Source organism: Procambarus clarkii, chromosome 23 (assembly GCF_040958095.1).
Source record: "Procambarus clarkii isolate CNS0578487 chromosome 23, FALCON_Pclarkii_2.0, whole genome shotgun sequence".
Classification (NCBI taxonomy): Eukaryota; Metazoa; Arthropoda; class Malacostraca; order Decapoda; family Cambaridae; genus Procambarus; species Procambarus clarkii.
Genome location: NC_091172.1, coordinates 21,039,341 through 21,063,480, shown reverse-complemented (window position 1 = coordinate 21,063,480; position 24,140 = coordinate 21,039,341). Strand labels below are relative to the sequence as shown.

At 41.6% G+C, this 24,140-nt stretch overlaps 1 protein-coding gene across 1 annotated transcript; it reads left to right on the top strand.

Annotated features, from left to right (window-relative positions):
- Nucleotides 1-13,267: 13,267 nt before the first annotated feature.
- LOC138367757 (inverted formin-2-like) lies at nucleotides 13,268-23,886 on the top strand. Its single transcript, XM_069329709.1, has 3 exons — nucleotides 13,268-13,343; nucleotides 22,895-23,229; nucleotides 23,845-23,886. The coding sequence occupies exons 1-3, from the start codon at nucleotides 13,268-13,270 to the stop codon at nucleotides 23,884-23,886; spliced, it is 453 nt and encodes a 150-aa protein (XP_069185810.1).
- The last annotated feature ends 254 nt before the right edge of the window (nucleotides 23,887-24,140 follow it).

Genomic DNA, 24,140 nt, shown 5'->3' with positions numbered 1-24,140 from the left:
TAAACGCTTCAGACAGAAACGCATTGCCTTGTGAGCAACACTGTCTAAAGATGCCCTATGAATTCTGAATCTAAAGTGTATGAATCGTGAACGTCCAATACAATGGAGGGAGGTTCAGAGAGACAGTCACAGATGAGGGTCATAAAGAACACGGAACATGCGAAATGCATTAAATTATATCACTGAATATACCTCGTTGGAGAATTAAAAAATCGATTATTTGTTAGCTGGCTTAGAAACCTGACGCCTGGTTTATTTGCATATCGCAAAGAATAGTTCACTTCTACTACATTTCAACTGGTAGTGTCAGTGGAAAGTTTTGCATAAGAGTGCAGTGTCAAAATATGAAGTTAAATTTATGTTTTTAGAGCATAAAATCATTCAAAAACTGACTTTTAAAAACAAAAATGCTGTTGGGAAAGAGACTACAAAAATATTACTAAATACACGACAATGTGAAATGCAGTTATAACTGTATTTTTTTCTGCGAATCTTTCACAGTCTGTTATTGCTCTTGAGTCTGGAAGAATTTGCTGATTTTTTTTTTTGTTTAATTTAGCCATTGCTCAACATTAATAGTTGAAGATGATTATCAATATTTGATTTCAGCAGAGATTTGAACTGTGATTCATTTGAGCCTTATTATTGAATTTCTTCATAACTATTGAGTAAAACCGACAAACTTGGTGAAAACTATTGCTTGTGTTCGAAAATTTAATTGTTTTCCTGCAAAATATAACTGTTGAATTCTTCCCTAACATATATATATATATATATATATATATATATATATATATATATATATATATATATATATATATATATATATATATATATATATATATATATATATATACCTCTAGCTGGAAGAAGGGGGACCCATAGCCTCGGAAGAAACCACGCATAACGCATTAGAGGGAATGTTTAGATCCCCTCCAATACAGTTTCTGTGTGCTTTTCTCCTACCACCCCCTTCCTTTTTTATTTTTTGTGCTTTATTATGCATTTGATGGTTACAAGATATACATGGGTTGATACAAAAATAATAATGCAAAAAGGTGCTTAAAGGTGCTTAAAGGTTATGGATCTCTTGAAAAACACAACAATGGGAAACATTGATGAATGTCACAGACGGGTTCGATCATTGTTGCAAGTCAAACACTTCTTCGAATTCCTCTGAAGTTGGACTAGTGCCCAAGACGCAACAGGCATTTCCCCTCTGAATCGCAACACTGAGGCGCTGGAACAAGAAACTTTTTGCTCTCTGGTCTTTTGTAGCGCTGATCAATTTGTCCCCCAATTCCTTCAGGAACTTCAATGCACATTTTCCCCACGAACCGAGGGTCTCCGAGCCGATCGGAACAAAGCTGTAGCAGTGTGCTAGACCTCTGTATTTAATAATTTTCTGCGATTCCCTGAAAGAGGCAGCACCACCGCTTTCACGTGTGCTGTAGTGGAGGTAGGTACTGGCCAGTGTGGCAGCGCACGTGTAGTCCCATACCGCTTATATATATATATATATATATATATATATATATATATATATATATATATATATATATATATATATATATATATATATATATATATATATATATATATATATATATATATATATATATATATTGGTAATCACCTCATCATATAATATTAATTTCACTCGCCCTCACAATGACACCTATAAATCCTGAAGCTGCGGTCCATAGAATTCAAATATAAGTTCACTAAATCTTAAGAGGTCAACTAAAACGATAACTGCATAGCTACTTCATTATCCCCCCCCCCCCCACCCCTCTTCCTCCGATACTCTCAACCGAATGAGATCTTACTCAGCCAACATACTCCTAACACTAAATGTTTTGTTTCATTCGTGTTCTGTTTGAATTTCGGAACGTTTGTTAGAACTTTCAGTGTTCGGTCAGAGAAGCGACCGTTTCGTGCCGTATTAACTTCTGCAGAGTAAGCGCAAACTTGATAAACAATGGGAAACATAACTAGAGTTAACTTTACCTAATTTAACTTAATCACTAATGGCTCATTTGGAAGTTAAGGCGAGATGATGGAGCCGGTTGACCCAGCTAGGCAGCTTGAGGATCACCACGAGCCTCACACAATGGAATACAGATTAGTTTTACAGATTTATAAAAAAAAAAATCGTTGTTGTATTTCAAACAAAAGCAAAAAACTATAGTTTTAAAATTTAGTAACTGGAAGAACGTGTATAAACCTTCATTTTAAATCACTTTTCTTGACGTATTCAATAAAATTTTGTCTTGTAATTCTCCTCGTCAACTTTTTTAAGATTTTTTATATATTATTTACGAATAGCATGGTGTCTTTAAGAATAGCATGGGGTTCAGGTAGAGGCTCTTGGGTGATTGACCTTGTGACACTACTTTCTTTTGAATTTACCAATCTATCTTTAATCCTATGCCATTTTATTTTATTTTATTTTCATATTCTTGTGTTTTCCATTCATCTACTTGGGTTCTCGATTCATATTCTTGGGTTTTCTATTCATATTCTTGGGTTTTCTATTCACATTCTTGGGTTTTCTATTCATATTCTTGAGTTTTCTATTCATATTATTGGGTTTTCCATTCATATTATTGGGGGTATTCTATTCATATTCTTGGGTTTCTATTCATATTCTTGAGTTTTCTATTCATATTCTTTGGTTTTCTATTCATATTATTGGGTTTCCTATTCATATTCTTGGGTTTTCGATCCTTATTTTTGGGTTTTCGATTTTTATTCTTGGGTTTTCTATTCATGTTCTCCACTAAACTCTGACTAGAATCCCACCCATTTCTGTAGGCTGCCAGTTACTCTCGATTGGTTCTTAAGTAGCGCGTAGAAGCCTCCTGTGTAGGTCAGTGGCTGATGATGAAGTCAGAGAGTCCATTAAAGACGTTTGGAATTTATGTGAACAAATCACATACGATTCAATGAAAATAATGCTAGTAGAAATGCACGTCTTTGAAATTCTAGGTTGACCGTGCTATATATATATATATATATATGTAATATTTGACTAGCTCTACATCTCTTTTGTCCTCTAAGTGACCTCACAGAGGAGATTCTCTCATGCTCTGATTTTGACTTGGTGAGTCAGGTACTTGGTGCATCATCTATGAATTGATATCTGAATTGTCTTTCCAGATATTCTATGCTGCTTCTCCATTTCGCATATTATGAGCTGTGAGAGAGTGCAGTCCTCCGTCTGTGGTCTTGGTGACTGGCGTGGGTCTGTGGTCTTGGTGACTGGCGTGGGTCTGTGGTCTTGGTGACTGGCGTGGGTCTGTGGTCTTGGTGACTGGCGTGGGTCTGTGATCTTGGTGAGTGGCGTGGGTCTGTGGTCTTGGTGACTGGCGTGGGTCTGTGGTCTTGGTGACTGGCGTGGGTCTGTGATCTTGGTGACTGGCGTGGGTCTGTGATCTTGGTGACTGGCGTGGGTCTGTGGTCATGGTGACTGGCGTGGGTCTGTGGTCGTGGTGACTGGCGTGGGTCTGTGGCCTTGGTGACTGGCGTGGGTCTGTGGCCTTGGTGACTGGCGTGGGTCTGTGATCTTGGTGACTGGCGTGGGTCTGTGGCCTTGGTGACTGGCGTGGGTCTGTGGCCTTGGTGACTGGCGTGGGTCTGTGGTCTTGGTGACTGGCGTGGGTCTGTGATCTTGGTGACTGGCGTGGGTCTGTGGTCGTGGTGACTGGCGTGGGTCTGTGTCTTGGTGACTGGCGTGGGTCTGTGGTCTTGGTGAGGGACGTAGCTAGGTCTGTAGTCCTGGTGATGGACGTAGCTAGGTCTATGGTCTTGGTGACGGACGTAGGTCTGTGGTCTTGGTGACGGACGTAGCTAGACCCGTGGTCTTGGTGACGGACGTAGCTAGACCCGTGGTCTTGGTGACGGACGTAGGTCTGTGGCCCGGGTGACGGACGTAGGTCTGTGGTCCTGGTCACGAACGTAGGTCTGTGGTCCGGGTGACGGACGTAGGTCTCTCCCATTTGTTACAGAAGATACATTCGCATTGCTTCGCGTTTGCAACAATTCGTTACCAGCCGATGGTTCTTAATACCCCTCCTGATGAGTACCTAGCATATTGAGAGGGAATGAATTGTTTGTGCTAGTGATCCGTTGGTTGGGACCTCCTCCTTTATATATATTAGAGTCATATTTACAGTTTTCCTGGATTCCAAAACTTGTGTACAGTTTTCCTGGATTTCCTGGGTTTGTGTCGGGGGTTACATTGCATAACTGGTTCATTTTATATAGTGTCCTCAGGAGCCTCTCTCTGTTAGCCATGTTGACATCTGGTTCTACTGTCTTTGATACATATATTTTCCACAGGTGTCTATCTAACTCGTTGTTAACTACGGGAGTGGTCATTGTCGATTCTATTTTCACTCTTTGTTTGTCTCATTTGTATTAATCGTAAGAACTTGCAGACACTTTGCAGGTCTCATCACTCTAAATTAAGGCCAATCTGTCTGGGTTTCTCCTGTGGTTACATTACCTCAACTTCTGCCCTGAGGGAATGTAACAGCTTGGTCTGGTCGTTAGCTTTAGCTGATGCTAAAGAAGACACTAAAGTTCACTAGCAGAATCAGTACAACTTTCAATCCCTCTAGTTCCCCCTTTTATATATTTCTGGGCATCTTCCAGAGTAAACGCAAAATAGCATTTCCTTTTATGCTGGTTATCTGCTAGGCTGTTGGGAAATAGCATCCCTTGTTTTGCTTGAGAGCTTCGCTTTAAATCAATTTTTTGTTTGTTTGGGAGGGGGGGGGGGAGGAGCCTGCAACTCTATACCACACTCATTCTTTTTAATGTCTCAATATTGTATTCATATTTTGTGTAACTTCATGCAACTTAATAGTTCTGGAGTTCAGAGTTCCTCCGGGGGGTTTCTACTGGGTTCTAGTTCTTTGGAAACGAGTGTTGTGTCCGAGCCGGGTCCTGAAACTGGCAGAGAGAAACCTTCTTCACCTGTGCTCCTTCTTCCTGAAAGTCCACGAATACCTTGCAAATTGATGTTTTCTTTACCTCCATCTTGCATTAATATATCTTCTGTTTTGTTCTCTAGTTTGCTTGTTTCGGTTTTATTAATTCTTAACAGTAAATTTTCCCCATTATACGCCATCTGCCTAAAAGTTGCCATTCTCCTACCTAGCGTGTTTCCCCTGGTCTCTCGCCCAGTGTTGATTCCATCTGTATTATTTTATGCGTTATTGCCACGAGATATCGATTTCATTTATTAAAGTTTTGTTTTTCACATATCTTTATTGCTGCTGGCACCTACAGTGGCCTTTCACAGTTAACCTAACCTTACCACCGTTCAAGTCACCTTTGTGTCTATTAAAGCTTTATTGTCTGGTCTCCATCTCCTATTTTCTTGCATTTCCTTTGCCTTGTTTGTCACGCCATCATCATTTTCACCAGGCATCAAGCTCCAGTCTCATTGGTTGTGATGGTTCTTGCTGGGGCTTGAATGTCTGCTGGAGTGGTCTTTGAGAGAAAACTGTTGAGTGAGTGGAGCGGCGTGTTGATGGAATTGGGGAAAGACAGGGTAGTGGGGGTTGGGGACAGTAGAGGTGGAGTGGTTACTATGAAGTGATGGTTGGGAATCTGTCTTTTGGAGTACGTGTTAGGTGTAGGGGAGTTTTGTGGGATAGGACGTTGGGGATATTTACAGTAGAGGGAGTGTGGAGGGTTGTAGGAGAGGCAAGGTTAATGGGTATTTATGTTGTGTTTGTTAAAATTTTTTGAAATGTTTAGCAAATATTGTTATTTTAGTTTGTTAAACATTTTAAACATTGAGTATAATATAGATGGAATTCAATAATATAAATACATATATTAATATTATATATCTCTTGTCATGAACCTTATCACCCAACTGTTAAAACCCAACGTGTGTGTAAAATATGAGTTGGAAAAGATGGAATCCCCTCGGCACGAAGTCATAAATTGACCCTAACAGTCTATACTACCCCTCTGGCTTTGTCTTCGACCAACTTCCGTACCGATTCTTTCCCTTTTTGCCTTTCGCTGTACCCTTGGAGTGGGGGGGGGGGGGGGAGCGGTAAGGGAGAAAAAGGATAGAGAACATGGAAGAGGAAGACGAGGAAGATGAGGAGCACGGAAAAATTGGATTAATATGAGAAAAGAATGTTTTGACAGAGTGGAGATTTCTTATGATAATTCATGGACGTTTAAATGCTTCAGGAATGTATATTTAAATAGGAATAGGAATACAGTACTAATAGGAAAACTAACTGGATAATTAATAAAGGAGGGAACTAATACGAATAACGAATAAGTCGGAAAATATCCCTTGAAGTGTGACTCTAAATAGTTGAAATGGTATGTAACACGTCCAATATGTATACTATCATACAATATTGAGAAGAACGGCTTTTTGTGTACCAATGGTGCTCCTCTGGGGATGAGTTACTCTTTTCCTCGCTGTATTTCGCCTCCCATGTGACCCAGGTAGATTAGACCTGGACGATCCAGAGGTCCGACCCCGTATAAATCCATGTCACATATAGGTAGCTCTTCAGTTGTTTTTCATTTAGGATGCCAAGTTCTCATTCATTATATCAACAGATGTTAAGAAACGCTGCACCTGAATCTTATTTTATAATCGTCAGAAACATACTTCGTCATGTTTTTTTGTAGTTGACTCTGGTGGCTGTCTCTCCGAGTCTTATACTTGTATTTGATCAACAATATTGTCTGCCAATCGAGCCCCCTTTACTTTATTATTGTCATGCATATTTTTTGATGTCGACTTGGTGATGGAATTAATGGCTGTTAGTGATTTTTTTTGGTTAGAAAAGATAATTCTCCATGCTTTGGTGCGCTCTGACCTTGGGTTGTTTCACCTTCACCGCTGACATACCATCATTGAACAACTTTCATTTGCCCATTAGCTCATCTCTAGATATTCCTGTTGTGAGGAGAAGGATGCTTTTAGTATCTTCAATTCATGAATATTAATTCGCGGATAATTCTGTTGTATTTGTTGAGTTTGTTATTCGTCAGGAGATGGTTGAGTCTCGTCACCTTGACACTGACGACTCCACATATCACTGTTATGAAGGTTTATGGAGTTTGAGAATAGTTAAAAAGTCAAACTTTCTAGATGACGACAGTCTGTCATAACGTGCCTAGCATGTAAGGCCTAGCATGTAAGGCTAGCATGTAAGGCCAAGCATGTAAGGCCAAGCATGTAAGGCCTAGCCTGTAAGGCCTAGCATGTAAGGCCTAGCATGTAAGGCAAGCATGTAAGGCCAAGCATATAGGGCTTTACTGAGGCATTAAGCTCCACTACGTCCCTGGTCCCACCTGGTGTCTGTGCATGTTATCAATACGACCACCTTAACGAGAGATACGTATTACTAATTGCTTGCATTCACAAACTTTGGTAGAGCGACAGTGTTAGCAGACACAATGATCAAGGATAGACTCTGTTTGTACGCTGTTTTGTTAGGTAGCTGTACAAGTTAATTGTGCACACCCCCTTCTTCGCAAAACCATTTAATTCGTAGAAAAGGCTCACGGAAAAATTACTCTACGCAGACCTTTTAAATGTAAATTCAACTGCACTTGAACTAGCCATTTTTTTTTCAAACGCAAGATTATCCATTCGCTTGAACAATTGGGCAGGTAATGTGCACCGCTACACTGAAAACCACTTTTCCAGTGTTTTGTAGCCAAGACTCCCTCTTGGCCGACCCTCGAGGGAGGAGTCTTGCAAGAACACTCTCTTGGCCATCCCTGAGGCCTAAAATAAGGTTTTCCTTAATCGCGATCCTCTCGTGTCTCTCACCTCAAAAATGTATAAGAACTCTAGGTTATAAAAGAACCGTTTTACGGGCTCACCATAGTCCGTGCTACATGGACACTTCGTTCTAAGCAGCTAAATCTAAAACAGCAACAAAGGGACCGGACAGTGCGAAGATTGTTACCATGACCATTAGTCATGGTTTTCATGTTTCCCTCTTTCATCTAAACAGATACAATGCTTATTGGAACGGATAAATATACATTTATTTGTATGTAGTAGTAACTGGAGGTGTCGAGGCAGCCCGTTCTCTTAAAGTTTCACAACGTCAGGAAAACTGGTCAATATAAAGTGTCTTCTCATAACCTACCAGAGGACCCAAAACAGAAAACTGGACAATACGTCACTTCGATGAACTATCAAAGAAAAGCGCCAAGCCCTTACGACTATAAAACACTTGGAAGAGGTCATGATATAAGGATTTGGGATGGGACGGGGGAAAGGAATGGTGACCAACCAAACGGACGGTCGGGGATTGAACGCCGACCTGCATGAAGGGAGACCGTCGCTCTACCGTCCAGCCCAAGTGGTTGGGCATCACTTAGGCGAGCCGCTTCCATTTTTCTAGTACATTTTTTTTTTTGTCTTGTGTCCGGGTTATACGGACAATTGTGTCCGGGTTATAAACAATTCAATTGACAGGTTATACGAGCAGCGAGCAGACTGTTGTAAAACGCCACTGACAGTGTTAATGTCTCGACTATCAATAACTCGAAGCGCTCATTATCTAATCTGAAAAAAGTTATATTATATATAATCACATTTTTTCTATAATACTTCAAATGAACTCGGATGTTCATTACGAAGCAAGACCCACGATTTTCATATATATTTCCGCCTCTAAATTGTGACTTCTTCTTTCAGCAACCTAAATTATCTGCGGTTGGAAAGGGAATACTTTTCGTGACTTCCTGGAACATTTGCATGCAATAAGCTCTCTCTCTCTCTCTTTATTGGCAAACCGTCTCTAGCTGATGTGAAAGTTTAGTTTTTTTTAGGAGAAACTTTCTTTTAAAGAAAATGTGTTCATAGAATATATTTTTGAGGACTTTTGACCTCGTTTACACAGGAATATATATATATATATATATATATATATATATATATATATATATATATATATATATATATATATATGTCGTACCTAGTAGCCAGAACGCACTTCTCAGCCTACTATGCAAGGCCCGATTTGCCTAATAAGCCAAGTTTTCATGAATTAATGTTTTTTCGACTACCTAACCTACCTAACCTAACCTAACCTAACTTTTTCGGCTACCTAACCTAACCAAACCTATAGAGATAGGTTAGGTTAGGTTAGGTAGGGTTGGTTAGGTTCGGTCATATATCTACGTTAATTTTAACTCCAAAAAAAAAATTGACCTCATGCATAATGAAATGGGTAGCTTTATCATTTCATAAGAAAAAAAATTGAGAAAATATATTAATTCATGAAAACTTGGCTTATTAGGCAAATCGGGCCTTGCATAGTAGGCTGAGAAGTGCGTTCTGGCTACTAGGTACGACATATATATATATATATATATATATATATATATATATATATATATATATATATATATATGTATATTTATGCACACCAGGACACAACAAGTTGCAACTGATCACCATCACCAGCATCACCACTAGCATCATCCATCCATCACCATTACTACCAACAACCCTCATAAATCATCCAACTACCACCACAATTCCCCAAAACCGTCATCCACCCTCCCACCCACCACATATGTGTCAGGTGGGGTCGGTAAACTTCTAGCACATGTATAAAGCTGTTTCATGTCAGGTTTGGAGCCCTTTATCATATATCTTTTCTATTTTGACACAGTAAATCTAGGAGGGGGAATTGGAAGTGACTCGGGTGGCACCGAAACCTAAAAGCTGAGATGGGCTTGGATGCTGGGATAGTGGGGGGGGGGGGGCTGAAGGGAGGGAGATGGGAGAGACACAGTTTCAATATCATGTTGTTCAAATTGATGCAATTCCTCAAACTTCTTTCCCACCTGAAGTGATGTATAGACACTCAATCACTCAAGCCACACACACAGCGAGTGCTCAAGACGCACACACACACAGCGAGTGCACAAGACACATGCATGAAGCGGAATAATCTAACAAGCTTCAGGCTTCAGAGCCTGGTCTCGGAGCTAAGTCCCAACATTGCCTAATTTAAAGACATGCTCACCACGGATATTTAAGATTGTTTTGAAGTACTTTCAATCAAACGAAAATGCACAGTTAATTTGTCTTTTCCTAAAATACAGAACTAGGCAATCATCTCCTTTAATAACGATGATTGAAACCTGAGTGTCCTATATTTATATAAATTTGTACCTGTTAAAATGTTTGCAATAATAAATGAACATATATACATGTAGCTTTCTAATTCACATATACCAATTATTTTGAAGCAAAAAAAAAATAATAAAATATTGTGAGATGTAAACTGTATTTTTCTATCCCAACTGTTGTGATGGAAAAATATTATCTTTATATCGCCTTTGATTTCTACAACATTCGGGCAGTTGAAAAAAAAATAATTGGGGTTAATAGTTGTGATTAATGATCGATAATTAATAGGTTCTTGTTTGTGTAACCCAGATATTCAGTAGCATTTTGAATTTCTGAACATCAGGTGGCAGAAATAATTGACAGTCTTAAGGTAAACGTACGTGATGTTAATTCCCCCTTCACCCTCTCTCTCTCTGTCTCTCACTTTCTCACTCTCTCTCTCTCTCTCTCTCTCTCTCTCTCTCTCTCTCTCTCTCTCTCTCTCTCTCTCTCTCTCTCTCTCTCTCTCTCTCTCTCTCTCTCTGTCACTCGCTCTCTGATACTCTCTCTGTCTTTCTCTCTATCTCTGTCTCTCTGTCTCTCTGTCTCTCTGTCTCTCTCTCTCTGTCTCTCTCTGTCTCTCTGTCTCTCTGTCTCTCTCTCTCTCTGTCTCTCTCTCTCTCTCTCTCTCTCTCTCTCTCTATCTTTCTCTCTCTCTCTCTCTTCTCACTTTCTCCCTCCCCTCACCTTCTCCCTCTCTCACACACAAGGACTTCATTACGACCCAGCGTTTACCCGACCTCCCGTTACCACTTTCCATTGCAGTAGGATATTACTTCCTTCCATCTCCCCTCGCAGCGTTTATCTGCCCATATTTTAACCTTTCATTCCCTACACTCTCCATTGCGTATTGTGTCCTCTCCTCGTCTTCATCTCTCCCTGTGTTTATCATCCTCTGGGTATTCCTCTGCAATTCTCGCTTGTCATTTGAGTAGTATATTGCACTTGTCTCTGCGTCCCTTCCCGCGTTTATTAACAGGTTTTCAGAAAACCTTTAATTTTCCCCACCATTAGAGTGCGCTTTTATTTGCTGTTCTCTTCCGCATTAAAGCTTAATTCTCTATGTAATTAAAATTATACGTGGTCTGCTAGAGAGTCAATAAAGATAAATTGGACTTTAAATATTTTAACTATATAGAAATAATGAAGTGGGATATGTAACTATTATGAAACTAATTACCCTGGAACAGGAAATTTAATAATTTCCTGATCCATTTTACGTGGTGTGTAATATGTTTTCACGTTAATTTAACACGTGTTAATTTCTTTGACTTTCACTCTAGGTAGGGGGTACCAGACGGTGTCCTTACCACCCCACATTCCACCTTTTTTTACCCTCCCTCTTTCCTCCTTCTTCACTTCCCCCTACCTCTTTCCTCCTCCTTCACTTTCCCCTACCTTCTTTCCCTTCGTCTCTTCCCTCCTGTCTCCCCATTTTCCCATTCTCCTCACCCTCTTCCCTCACTCATACCATCTCTTTACCCTCTACTCCTCAACCCTCCAACCTGGAACTGATAGACATTTCCGTTTATATATAAAATAAACATACGCGGGTAAACGGCGGAGGTAACTTCAGCACTCTACGGACAACACATCCCTGATTTCATTTCCGACTTCATGAGATTCCCCCGGGTGTGTGGAGTAACAGGCAGTATTTCATAAAGCATTAAAACTTAGTTTGATCGAGAAAGACCTGAATGGTCTCGGGTCTTGTACCCGGGACCATTCTTCCCTACAAATGTAGGAGAAGCTGACTCCCTCAAGCAGCTGGTCTACAACTGTTATACCCATTCTCTCCTATTGGGGTACTAGAGTCGGGGGGGGGGGGTGAGGGGAGGAGGGATTCCTGGGACTGCCAGGGTCTCCTATTTGTCCCTCAATCCTTTTATTCACCCATTTATCTACCCAGCTATTCATTTATCCATCTATGCATTTATCCATCTATTCATTTATCCATCTATTCATTTATCCATCTATTCATTTATCCATCTATTCATTTATCCATCTATTCATTTATCCATCTATTCATTTATCCATCTTTTTCTCCATCTATTTCTCCATCTATCTATCTATCTATCTATCTATCTATCTATCTATGTACCCATCTATTTATCCATCATATATTTAACCATACTTATATCTATCCATTGATCTATCTTTCTATCCAGCCATTTGTGCATCCATCTATCTATCTTTCTATCCAGCCATTTGTGCATCCATCTATCTGTCTAGCCATCCATCCATCTACTCATTAATCTATTCAAATATCTCCATCTATCATTCCATCAATCTGTGTGTCTGTATCATTCTTTATGTCTCGGCCTGTTTTGCGGTCTCGCTTTTAATCCTATAAAAAAATGTAATTGTCTATGAAATGTTACTTTTAATACATTGTCTAATATACTGGTCATCGCCACTGAGAGAAGCTTAGCGGTGTGAAATACTAAGGAAACAGAAAAGTTACCCCATCACTCTGAGAAAGTGGTGTGGGTTGAGAAACCTTTGAGACTGTAAGAGGATTGTCTGTTTTTATCCTAGTACGACAAAAATTTGAATAGCAGTAAATGTGTTACTTCTACCGAGATCAGTGAATAATGGTGTCTATTACTATGATCAAAAACATTTTGTTTTTAATATGTTTCAAAATATTTAGCTGTGTAGCCTACGGGTAGTGTTAAAATTCGTCATAGGGGGTCTGGAACACTGACTGTGACCAGCCTGTGTTCATTCTATGCCCCAGACCATTATTCTGACAATTTGGGTGAGGTTAGCCCCAAGCGTTTGGCGTCCAACTTTGGACAAACTACGCTGTGAAAAACATTAATTATTGAAAATATGTCTCGAAATACGGAAAAAATAATTGATTTAACATATCACAATATGCCTTGACAGTAAGATAATACGTTTTGCCATGTGATGTACGGATATTATATCCGGAATTGTGTCAATGATAAATTCAGTAATGCCAGGAAGGGGATATATTTAATCTGTACTCCTCTCTTCCCTTCTCGTCCCAGGCGAGAGGCAGCTTAAAGTTGCCACGGCAAAGACCACAAGTGTCCTTCTGGCAGAATGGTCGACACGGACACATACGATGAGAAGGCAAGCACCTTAGGTATAGACGGCGGCTCTCAGGCAAGGGTTCTGGGTAAGCTCCTTGAGGGAGGTGGAAGCCTGGTAGAAGTGTATTCCCGGCTAGGGCAGGCGCGGGCGAGTAGGTAAATCCCTTTTGGTAGGTAAGTCGTCTGAGGTAAAGAGGCAAGCTTCTGAAGAGATGATGGTGGTGGTCTTGTATATGAATGCATGTTTTTAGCAAAAGTTACTGAGAATTTGTCTCTGAAAGGAATTATGTTCACAGGAAAGCTGGTGCGTCGTTACGAGGCAACGACGGCTTACGGGTGCTAGTTATTAGCTGGACAATGGCACAAGTCTCATCTCACTATTTCTGCAACAACTTGCGAAACCTGTACGTCTTTCCTGTATCATGGCGTGTTTGTTTACAGTTAGAGCTACATAGCACTACTAGGTTGTTTACACCCATAATAACCTTGGATTGTGAAGTTTCGCAACCTTGTGAACTCTTTAATAAATGTAAACAAAGCCACCGCCATAGGTGTTGAAAGATGTACAGGATTTCGTAAGTGGCTGCGGGAATGTTTAATGAATCCTCGCCCGTATCTCGCTCAAGAAACCTTAAAGGATTACAAAGGAATTCAAAGAGTAATGACCATTAGATTCAAAGTAGCATTGTTTATGGAAAGTCAAGGGTGGTACGCCATACAGTTTTTCAAGGAAAGAAGAATGGAAACCTGCAAAACCATCTACACCAGTGAATGCAGTAAATTTTCGTGTATCCGTTCAGTAGACTGAGCATATATAAAAATAGTCACGAAATGCAGTCACGAAATGCAGTCACGAAGAGCAAGACGACAAAGCTAATCCTTGGCATTAGGAACCTCTTTTGTTAAGAGAATTATCTGAAAGCTCAATTTATGTTCTCTAGAAAATTTAAGAGTTTGGCCGGGGACAATATAGACGACTACGAATGGTTAAATATTATTGGAATAGATCAATTGCATGTCAAGTACTTCATCTCAAAAGAATGGGTACAATTTAGATAAGTTTAAACTTTGAAAATATTTATGAAAAATATTGGTCTGAAAATTTGGGTTTAGATTTATGAATCGCAGAACATAATTTATTACAAAAGATTGTTAGAAGTTACCGAAGCATAAGACCATTAGATTCAACTATGCTGTAGACTTCATGAAAGATTTTTTAACTTTTTTCCTGTCAGTTGTTCCTTCTAAATATGATCACTAAATCTTTTACGTAGTTTTCAAGAAAAAAATCTTTAATTATTTCAGTGATTTTTTTCGGATCGAAACTTGAGAGGTTTTTCCAAGTGACACCAAATATTATACGAGTATTTTTAACTTAATTATACAATATTTGTTTGGCACAACACTGGTGGTATTAATTCCTGTTATTCTCTTGACAAATTAATAACAAATTCTCCCAGCATTCTTCATACTAAGACTTGGGGGCCTAAGGGTCTTAAGAATTCCGACACCCTGTGTAGGTCCCAATTAGTCTTGTTTAAATGTTTACACAAGTCGAACATTTCATTACCTAACTGGACAAGTCTATGGGTCTCATCCATTTTCGTATCATCCAGAAATTCACAGCGGCGTGAAATAATTATTTGTTTACTAATGCAGTTGTGAATATTTGGCAAATTGAAAATACATTACGATATTTAGATCAAATTGTAATGCGGTTAACACGGAGACAGACTGCATTGGCGGATTCTCGAAATCGCGTACTTACGGTGATATAAACTACAATGTCTGACTGCTCATGCCACGATATTTTTGCGATTCTCATGCTCTCTTTACTCCCGTTTCTTTCCTTTGCACTCTCGTCTATGTAGCTCCTCACTGTTTCCCCCCCTTTGTTTTAATCCCATCTCTCTCTCTCTCTCTCTCTCTCTCTCTCTCTCTCTCTCTCTCTCTCTCTCTCTCTCTCTCTCTCTCTCTCTCTCTCTCTCTCTCTCTCTCTCTCTTTCTCTCTTTCTCTATTTCTCTCTTTCTCGTACCCCCTCACTCACTTTCGTCACCATTCTCCTTCCGTCCTCTTAATATAAACAACATTTTTACAGTCATTGGATGACGTTGTGGTCCGTTAATGACCATAAACGGTAACTAGTTTTTATACATTGATCCTTTCACAAGAAGAAGCAGATCCTGGTTGTGGGGGCCATGTGAAGCACCTTGTTACCTCATAATTAATGAGTGGCCATAATTGAATCAACATTGGGAGCTTTTCTTTATGACTAACATGTCTAATGAAGGAGGAATTCCGGTCGTCTCTGGATGCCATCACCTTGTGATTAATGAGCTTGATTAATGTCGATCGTCTCCTGAGACAATACTCTGTGATTGATGAGTTTGGTCGCTCGCTCACGGAAGCACACAGCCTTACGATGAAGGATTTTGGTCTTGATTGTTTTGTCGGCTGAGGAAGTTCCTCATACGGGTGTCGAGTGTGATCCGCATCAGGTGTTTGTGGATGTACAAATAGATTAAGAAATTCGGTCAAGCGTTCGCTAACGGGAGACATGTTTTACCTGGGAATAGCAACTGACACCAGATGAAGGTAGAAGTACAGGATTGGAAGAGCTCTGGTGACGAGGATATTGGCTATTCCCCAATCTCTCCACTCTCCCCCCCCCCTCCTTACCATCCCCTTTTATCATTCCTAACCAACATATTTTACCCAGGAGAGAACACTTTAATTTGACCGTTTTCTTGACGTTGGGAAACCTTAAGAGGACAGACTGATTTTACTCCGTTAATCACCCACTATTCCGTCTCCTGTTCCTCCCCCCCCCTCTCATTCCCTAACAGCCTCAGACCTTCCGGCGGCCGCCCCAAGACAGTGTCTTTATTTACCCACCTACCCCTCCTCCTCCTCCTCCTCCTCCTCCCGAGTCCTGTGCAAGCATTTGTCGATTTTTGTTGGTCAGTCCAGGTCACATTTTCGTTCACTCGGCGTCTGCTGGGTCCGTTTTTCGGTCGAGTCACGAGTCTTGGCACGTCATGTCTGGTCTTGGCACGTCATGTCTGGTCTTTACACGTCATGTCTGGTCTTTACACGTCATGTCTGGTCTTTACACGTCATGTCTGGTCTTTGCACGTTCACCAGTGATATTCTTTAACCATGGCTTCCAGCTATTATATTTTGAATGTACCTTAAATTACCTTTTAAGACTTTCTTCACTGTCGTAATGCAGAACTTTCTACGATAACTGGATCTTGTAACTCAGCGTCAACAAAACCCTTGAACACGATAACTGGAGCCTGATTGACTGGAGTCGGGTAGACTGGAGCCTAGTTGACTGGAGCCTACTGCCTGGTAAGGAGTACCTGCTGGATTTCGAGTGTTCCATTGTCTCTGGTTAAGCTGTAGCCCCCACCCCGCCCATAAAAAAATTCTTCTCCAGTACCAATTTTCTGCTAATTTAGGTTTTACGGTACTCCACCTACCGTACTAAGGGGGGTTGGTCGGCCGAGCGGACAGCACGCTGGACTTGTGATCCTGTGGTCCCGGGTTCGATCCCGGGCGCCGGCGAGAAACAATGGGCAGAGTTTCTTTCACCCTATGCCCCTGTTACCTAGCAGTAAAATAGGTACCTAGGTGTTAGTCAGCTGTCACGGGCTACTTCCTGAGGGTGGAGGCCTGGTCGAGGACCGGGCCGCGGGGACACTAAAAAAAGCCCCGAAATCATCTCAAGATAACCTCAAGATAACCTATTTTTGTCTGGCTATATCAAGAACAGCTTCACACAGAGACTCTAAAATACGTCGATTTATACTTTTCTCTGCATATTTTTATTTTTTATATATCAATCGTGTTTCCAAGTCAGATCAACTCCACGTGAGAGCCCAGTTTCAGGCCGATGTGAACCCTGTTCTTCTCCCCCACGTCAGAACTGGGAAATGTATTACTTATATTACGGTGTTACTCATGACGAAATGCCTGTATTTTCTTAATATCTAAACTATCCTGACTGACTTGACTGACTGACCGGCCGGCGACGATGCTGATTCATCCTAAAGACTGTTTTTTTCGTGTGAATTTAATTCTCATTTAACTGTACAACGAGGCCAAACTGTGCACGCAGACTCGCCCAGTCGGCGGCGGTGGCAGAACAACTGCTGGTGCACTAAAGCTGCAACATCCACTCACACGCCCTCGTCGACTGAGTTCCCACAGAGGCAGCAATCTCACCTCAGAGCTTCGATGGTCGACCGAAGTCGTTATTTCCCAAAGGTAGGCGAGCTGTCTTCGGGAATAATTCGGCCTGCGGTCATCTGCTACATGATCGTTCCTTGCTCCGCAACAAGCCTAGATGTAGCCGCCTAGATGTAGCCACCTAGATGTAGCAGCCTAGATGTAGCAGCCTAGATGTAGCCACCTAGATGTAGCAGCCTAGATGTAGCAGCCTAGATGTAGCAGCCTAGATGTAGCAGCCTAGATGTAGCCACCTAGATGTAGCAGCCTAGATGTAGCAGCCTAGATGTAGCCACCTAGATGTAGCAGCCTAGATGTAGCAGCCTAGATGTAGCAGCCTAGATGTAGCAGCCTAGATGTAGCCACCTAGATGTAGCAGCCTAGATGTAGCCACCTAGATGTAGCAGCCTAGATGTAGCAGCCTAGATGTAGCCACCTAGATGTAGCAGCCTAGATGTAGCAGCCTAGATGTAGCAGCCTAGATGTAGCAGCCTAGATGTAGCAGCCTAGATGTTCTTTCATTAGCTCCCGAGTCTAGTCTTCGAAACATCTTGATGCTTAATGTCCTGGCTCGGTTCTCTAGATGTTCTGTATATTTTACCTTGTGAATAGTGATACCTCCAATCACCACTTCCACTTATTTACAGTTGTAAATGCTGTATGTACGTGGGATTCAATAAATGCTGACTCTAACTTTTTTCGCAGCTCGGTAATATTTTTCGTTATCAACGCTCACACAATTAATCACTTTTGTGTTCCATTTGTCTTTTTTGTTTCCTAATACTCGAAAGTGTCCTTTCGAAAGATAAATGATTTCAGATTTCATTTTTATACATCAATCTTGAAGGTAATATTTTTTCTTTTAAAATCAAATAATTTCTTGTTATAGTTTTTTTTTTTATTTCCGTACCTCCTCCTCCTCCATGGAAAAAAGGAAACCGTAATGATATTTAGTGAGCGAGTGTAATATTGTTCTTAAGAGGAACAATGTATAAATATCCCAAGACGCGTGAACATCAGATTCATCATACCCAAGATTGCTCGTGTAGTTTCATTGACTTGCAACTTAACACAGTTGCTTTGTAAACATTAGGTCCCGACATTCATGTATACAACTTAGGGACTTTTGAAATGCACTTTGAGAAGCTACGGGGTAACCACTCAGAATATTTCCTGTAGCAATACTTACCCCGTAGTCTAGCTACTCAGAGAGATGTCGAGCCTGGTTGCTGAAGCCATTCTTCAGGTCATAGGTCAAGATAAAAGGATAATCGTGCTACTTAGAGATAATTCCAGTGGTCCTGTTGATTGTATCACATCGCCGCTTTCTGCAGTTGGCTCCCATGGCTGAAAAAGTGGATATCACACACAGATTTAAGCACAAGAAACTTTCGCAATTATTTTATTTTGGATCATACTTCACTTTTTCTCAACAAAATTAGTAGCTAAAGTAGGTTTAATGATTTATTTACATGTATTTACTGTCTTTAATAATTTATCGCCTAGTTTGTCTGAGTTTTGTGTTTTTGCGGGTTTCATGTGTCAGCGTGTTTTTGTGTGTGTTTGTGTAGGTACTCACCTAATTGTGCTTGCGGGGGTTGAGCTTTGGCTCTTTGGTCCCGCCTCTCAACTGTCAATCATCTGATGTACAGATTCCTGAGCCTACTGGGCTCTATCATATCTACATAGGAAACTGTGTATAGAGTCAGCCTCCACCACATTACTGCCTAATGCATTCCATTTCTCAACCACTCTGACACTAAAAAAATTCTTTCTAATATCTCTGTGCACTTGGCACAGAGATATTATATTTGGGCACTCAGCTTCCACCTATGTCCCCTAGTGCGTGTGCCCCTTGTGTTACATTGCCTGTCTTTATCTACCCTGTCAATTCCTCTGAGAATCATATACGTGGTGATCATGTCCCCCCTAACTTTTTTGTCTTCCAGCGAAGTGAGGTTTAATTCCCGTAGTCTCTCCTCGTAGGTCATACGTCTCAGCTCGGGTACTAGTCTGGTGGTCTACCTTTGAACCTTTTCAAGTTTAATCTTATGCTTCACTAGATATGGACTCCATGCTGGGGCTGCATACTCCACGATTGGTCTGACATAAGTGGTATACAAAGTTCTGCATGATTCCTTACACAAGTATCGAAATACCGTTCTTATGTTAGTCAACCTGGCATATGCTGCTGATGTTATCCTCTTGATATGGGCTTCTGGGAACAAGTCTGGCGTGATATGAACTCCCAGGTCCTTCTTTCTTTGACTCTTGAAGAATTTCATCTCCCAAATGATACCTGGTAACTGGCCTTCTGCTCCCCACACCTATCTTCATTGCATTACATTTGCTTGGGTTAAACACTAACAACCATTTGTTCGACCATTCCTTCAGTTTGTCTAGGTCTTCTTGAAGCCTCAAGCAGTCCTCCTCTGTCTTAATCCTTCTCATAATTTTGGCATCGTCAGCAAACATTGAGAGGAATGAGTCTATACCCTCCGGGAGATCGTTTACGTGTATCAAAAACAAGATAGGTCCGAGTACAGAGCCCTGTGGGACTCCACTGGTGACTTCACGCCAATCGGAGGTCCCACCCCTCACCGTAAATTTCTGCTTCCTATTGCTTAGGTACTCCCTTATCCACTGGAGCATCTTACCAGCTACACCTGCCTGTCTCTCCAGCTTATGTACCAACCTCTTATGGGGGACTGTGTCAAAGGCTTTCCGACAGTCCAAGAAAATGCAGTCCGCCCAGCCCTCTCTTTCTTGCTTAATCTTCGATACCTGGTCGTAGAATTCTATTAAGCCAGTAAGGCAAGATTTAACCTCCCTAAACCCATTTTGGCGATTTGTCACGAAGTCCCTTCTCTCCAGATGTGTTACTAGATTTTTTTCTCACGATCATCTCCATCCCCTTGCAAAATCCCTGAACTTCACAAATTGGGACACAGAGATCTGTGATTGGAATTTTGCAAAGATCGTGTTGAAGGAAGTGTCCAGAAATTGCGGAGATTAAGATCAGCAACAAGCAGGCCTGATCAGAAACCGGGCAGTGGGAGGTCATTGATTCCCGAAACCACCAACAGGTTGGTAGGTGCTAGGAATGTTAAAACAGGCTAACAGGATGTTATAAGCTCTCTCTCTCTCTCTCTCTCTCTCTCTCTCTCTCTCTCTCTCTCTCTCTCTCTCTCTCTCTCTCTCTCTCTCTCTCTCTCTCTCTCTCTCTCTCTCTCTCTCTCTCTGTCTGTCTCTCTCTCTCCAAAATTCCTTTAAAAATTACATGTCCCAACCTCACTATTCCATTCTTTCTCTTCTTAATTCTCCCCGATCTCGAGCAAACAAAAAAGCCTTACAGTAGTATTTCCATTCTCCGAGCAAGTCCTTGTCTTCTTTTAGAGATCATCGTCTTCGGCTCGCACGATTGACTTGAACACAAAGGAGAGTGGAAGAGTGCATTAAGTTTGGAGTATGTGAGCTGCACAGTGCAGGCTCGGCTCTTTATTTTTTTTATGGGGGGATGGGGGCATCTGTATATATGTTTTATTCATTTTAGTTTTTAAGTTTTTAGTGGTAAGTCATATTTTAGAAATTCTGGGATGAGTGTAATCACAGTCAAAGAGACGAAGAGAAAGGCACAGTACAAATATGCACAATGGCACATGTTTGGACAAATATATTAATAACCCTTGTAACAAGAAATTCCCAGGAACATTTTCGTTACTAACCGAGAGGAATAATCTTGTTACTGTTCATCTTCATGTTAGTAACAAGATCGTCTGTGTGTGTGTGTGGCATCTTGATCTCAAGAAACTGAGCGACGCTGCACATGACTCGTTTGACACCAGTATGGTTCTAGACTTGAGAAGGACTGAACACGGAAGATTGACGGAGATGAACCTCGATACACTTGGAAAAAAAAACTAAATTAGAGGAATCTTTTGGAATTGCATCCTAGGAAATGCAAAGTTATGATGAAAAAAAAGAGTAACCGGAGCCCAAAAGCAATAGAGAACGAAGGAGAGAAAGCTTTCTTCACCAGAGAACCACGAAGGACGTGAACTAGCTGTAAATCTAAATCTACCTCCTAATGCCACCTGGCAGAAGATAGTTGGCAGCAGATGACAACCTGAGCAAGGCAACATAACCTTCAGGAAATTGTACAAAGTAGCCTTCTGAGAACTATTTATTCCCTTATAAGACCCACTCTCCACAATGCTGCACCGGCATGGATGCCTCGACTGGAGAACAAAAAGTAAGAGGAAAAAATCCAAGGAATTATTATTGCGAGAACCAAGGTGCGAGGAAAGACTGAGAGGACTTGGGCTAACAACGCAGGGAGAAGGAAAGATGGAAAGGGCAGTGATAATGACATAAAGTTGGCCAAGGAAAAGTTTCATGTTATTAATAATTATTTCTAAATGCTAGGAACCAACCCGCACCCCCCCCCCCCCCGCCAAACACATACACACCGGTCTAAGCATCGCAGGCTTGGCACCCTCGACGGTGACAGTCCATTAGAGGCTCGTGTGTCCTTTTACCTGATGCCGCTGTTCAGCAATCAATCAATTGGTACCTGGGAGTTACATGTACTGTGGGTTGCATTTCTGGAATCGGTCAGTAGCTGGTATTGATGACACATGTCGTGAGCTGTTGCATTACACAACTGGCGGTTGTGAAGGGTGGGATCAAAGAGCAATGAGTTCGATTCTACAGACACAAATAGATGAAAGGAAATAAGCGAGTACTCTCAAACTAGCCCGTTTCTTTTGATTTGCCACTCCGTAAACACTCTAACCAACACTAAACTTAACCAAACCAGGGACGTACGAGCCCAAACAACCCACCCAACCTATCGAGTCCGATGCAGAGAAAACGTAGTTATTTGTGAACACTTACTTTTCACAGTAGGTTGCATATGTGAAACGTTGGTTACCATAATGGACCGAACGCGACCTCTTGGTTGAGAAGACAAATTATTCAAACACCCAGCTTATGTACAGAGCATCATACACGACAAGCAGCCCCTCCAGATGACGCTTTGCCAAAATTAAATCCTACAAAAATAATCCTTTACAAAAATAATCTCTTAGAAAAAAATAATCTTTCGTCTCCATTGTTCTTGCAAAGGAACGCCAGCAGACCCGCTGCACGATATGCATATTTAATTAATCTCAGTACGAGGCATTTATCATAATAGGATTCCCCTCCTTGCAATCTTAATCCGCGTGTTATTATTTTTGTCAGGGCATTAAATTACCTGCAATTATGAGTTTGTTGAATCGGAGAAGAGCAATTTGAAAGCTCACATTGCATAAAATATCGTGAGCAGCTGAAGACAAGTGAATAATAAATGTGAATCTTACACCTGTGAGACATTTACATTATGAATTTTCATATAACAAGTGCTAAGGGAGGCAGGATCTGAAGCTCCTGGAGGACTGGTGCCGCCTCCACCACCTGGAGGACTGGTGCCGCCTCCACCACCTGGAGGACTGGTGCCGCCTCCACCACCTGGAGGACTGGTGCCGCCTCCACCACCTGGAGGACTGGTGCCGCCTCCACCACCTGGAGGACTGGTGTCGCCTCCACCACCTGGAGGACTGGTGCCGCCTCCACCACCTGGAGGACTGGTGCCGCCTCCACCACCTGGAGGACTGGTGCCGCCTCCACCTCCTGGAGGACTGGTGCCACCTCCACCACCTGGAGGACTGGTGCCGCCTCCACCACCTGGAGGACTGGTGCCGCCTCCACCACCTGGAGGACTGGTGCCGCCTCCACCACCTGGAGGACTGGTGCCGCCTCCACCACCTGGAGGACTGGTGCCGCCTCCACCACCTGGAGGACTGGTGCCGCCTCCACCACCTGGAGGACTGGTGCCGCCTCTTGAAGCTGTGAATGGTAGTCTCTCTCCCCTTTTGTCTCTCTTTTTATCTCTCTCTCTCTCTCTCTCTCTCTCTCTCTCTCTCTCTCTCTCTCTCTCTCTCTCTCTCTCTCTCTCTCTCTCTCTCTCTCTCTCTCTCTCTCTCTCTCTTTTTATCTCTCTATCTCTCTGTCTCTCTGCGCTGCGCTGCCCTGCCTGAGGCCACCTGCCCTTTTTCGTGAATAGGGCAGAACTTTTGTTGACCTTTTGTCTCTGAGAGTTAATTATGCAGGCATTTTTCCAAGATAAAATCTTGGATTGTTTTATGGGAATCATAACCTTCCCTTAATTTTGGGAGGGATTTTGTTGTTGTATGTATTTACCTAGCATTACTTGCCTATCAGAGTCTCCAGGCACGAGCTTCAGCTCCTGGGCTCCACCTCATCAATTGTTTGCAATTTAATGCATTGATTATGGGTCCCTTTTTTTTAAGGTATTTTCTTTTAAACCAATGAGTGGAGATGGCTTCTATTAATTCCCTGTCAGGCTCATCAAATTCTTGATTCTCTGCATTATATAGAGAAGTATTTTCTTTCATTCATGTGGCTCATCCTGAGGCCTCATCCTATACAGAAGTATACGTAAGTGTTCTCTCGTTTCTGTATTCCTCATCTTTAACAATGTATCTATTTCATATATTTATGTAAATATTTTATACTTCTAGAACATGTCTCTCCTCTTATTCTCCGTTCCTCCAATGTCGTTAAGTTTTTCTCCTTCGGTTTATCC

Excerpts from the sequence above, each read along its gene's own strand:
- LOC138367757 (XM_069329709.1), top strand. The coding sequence starts at position 13,268 with ATGGTCGACACGGACACATACGATGAGAAGGCAAGCACCTTAGGTATA. Across the intron at positions 13,344-22,894 it reads CTCTCAGGCAAGGGTTCTGG|TGCTAAGGGAGGCAGGATCT; the intron begins GTAAGCTCCTTG and ends TCATATAACAAG. Across the intron at positions 23,230-23,844 it reads CTCCACCACCTGGAGGACTG|GTATTTTCTTTTAAACCAAT; the intron begins GTGCCGCCTCCA and ends CTTTTTTTTAAG.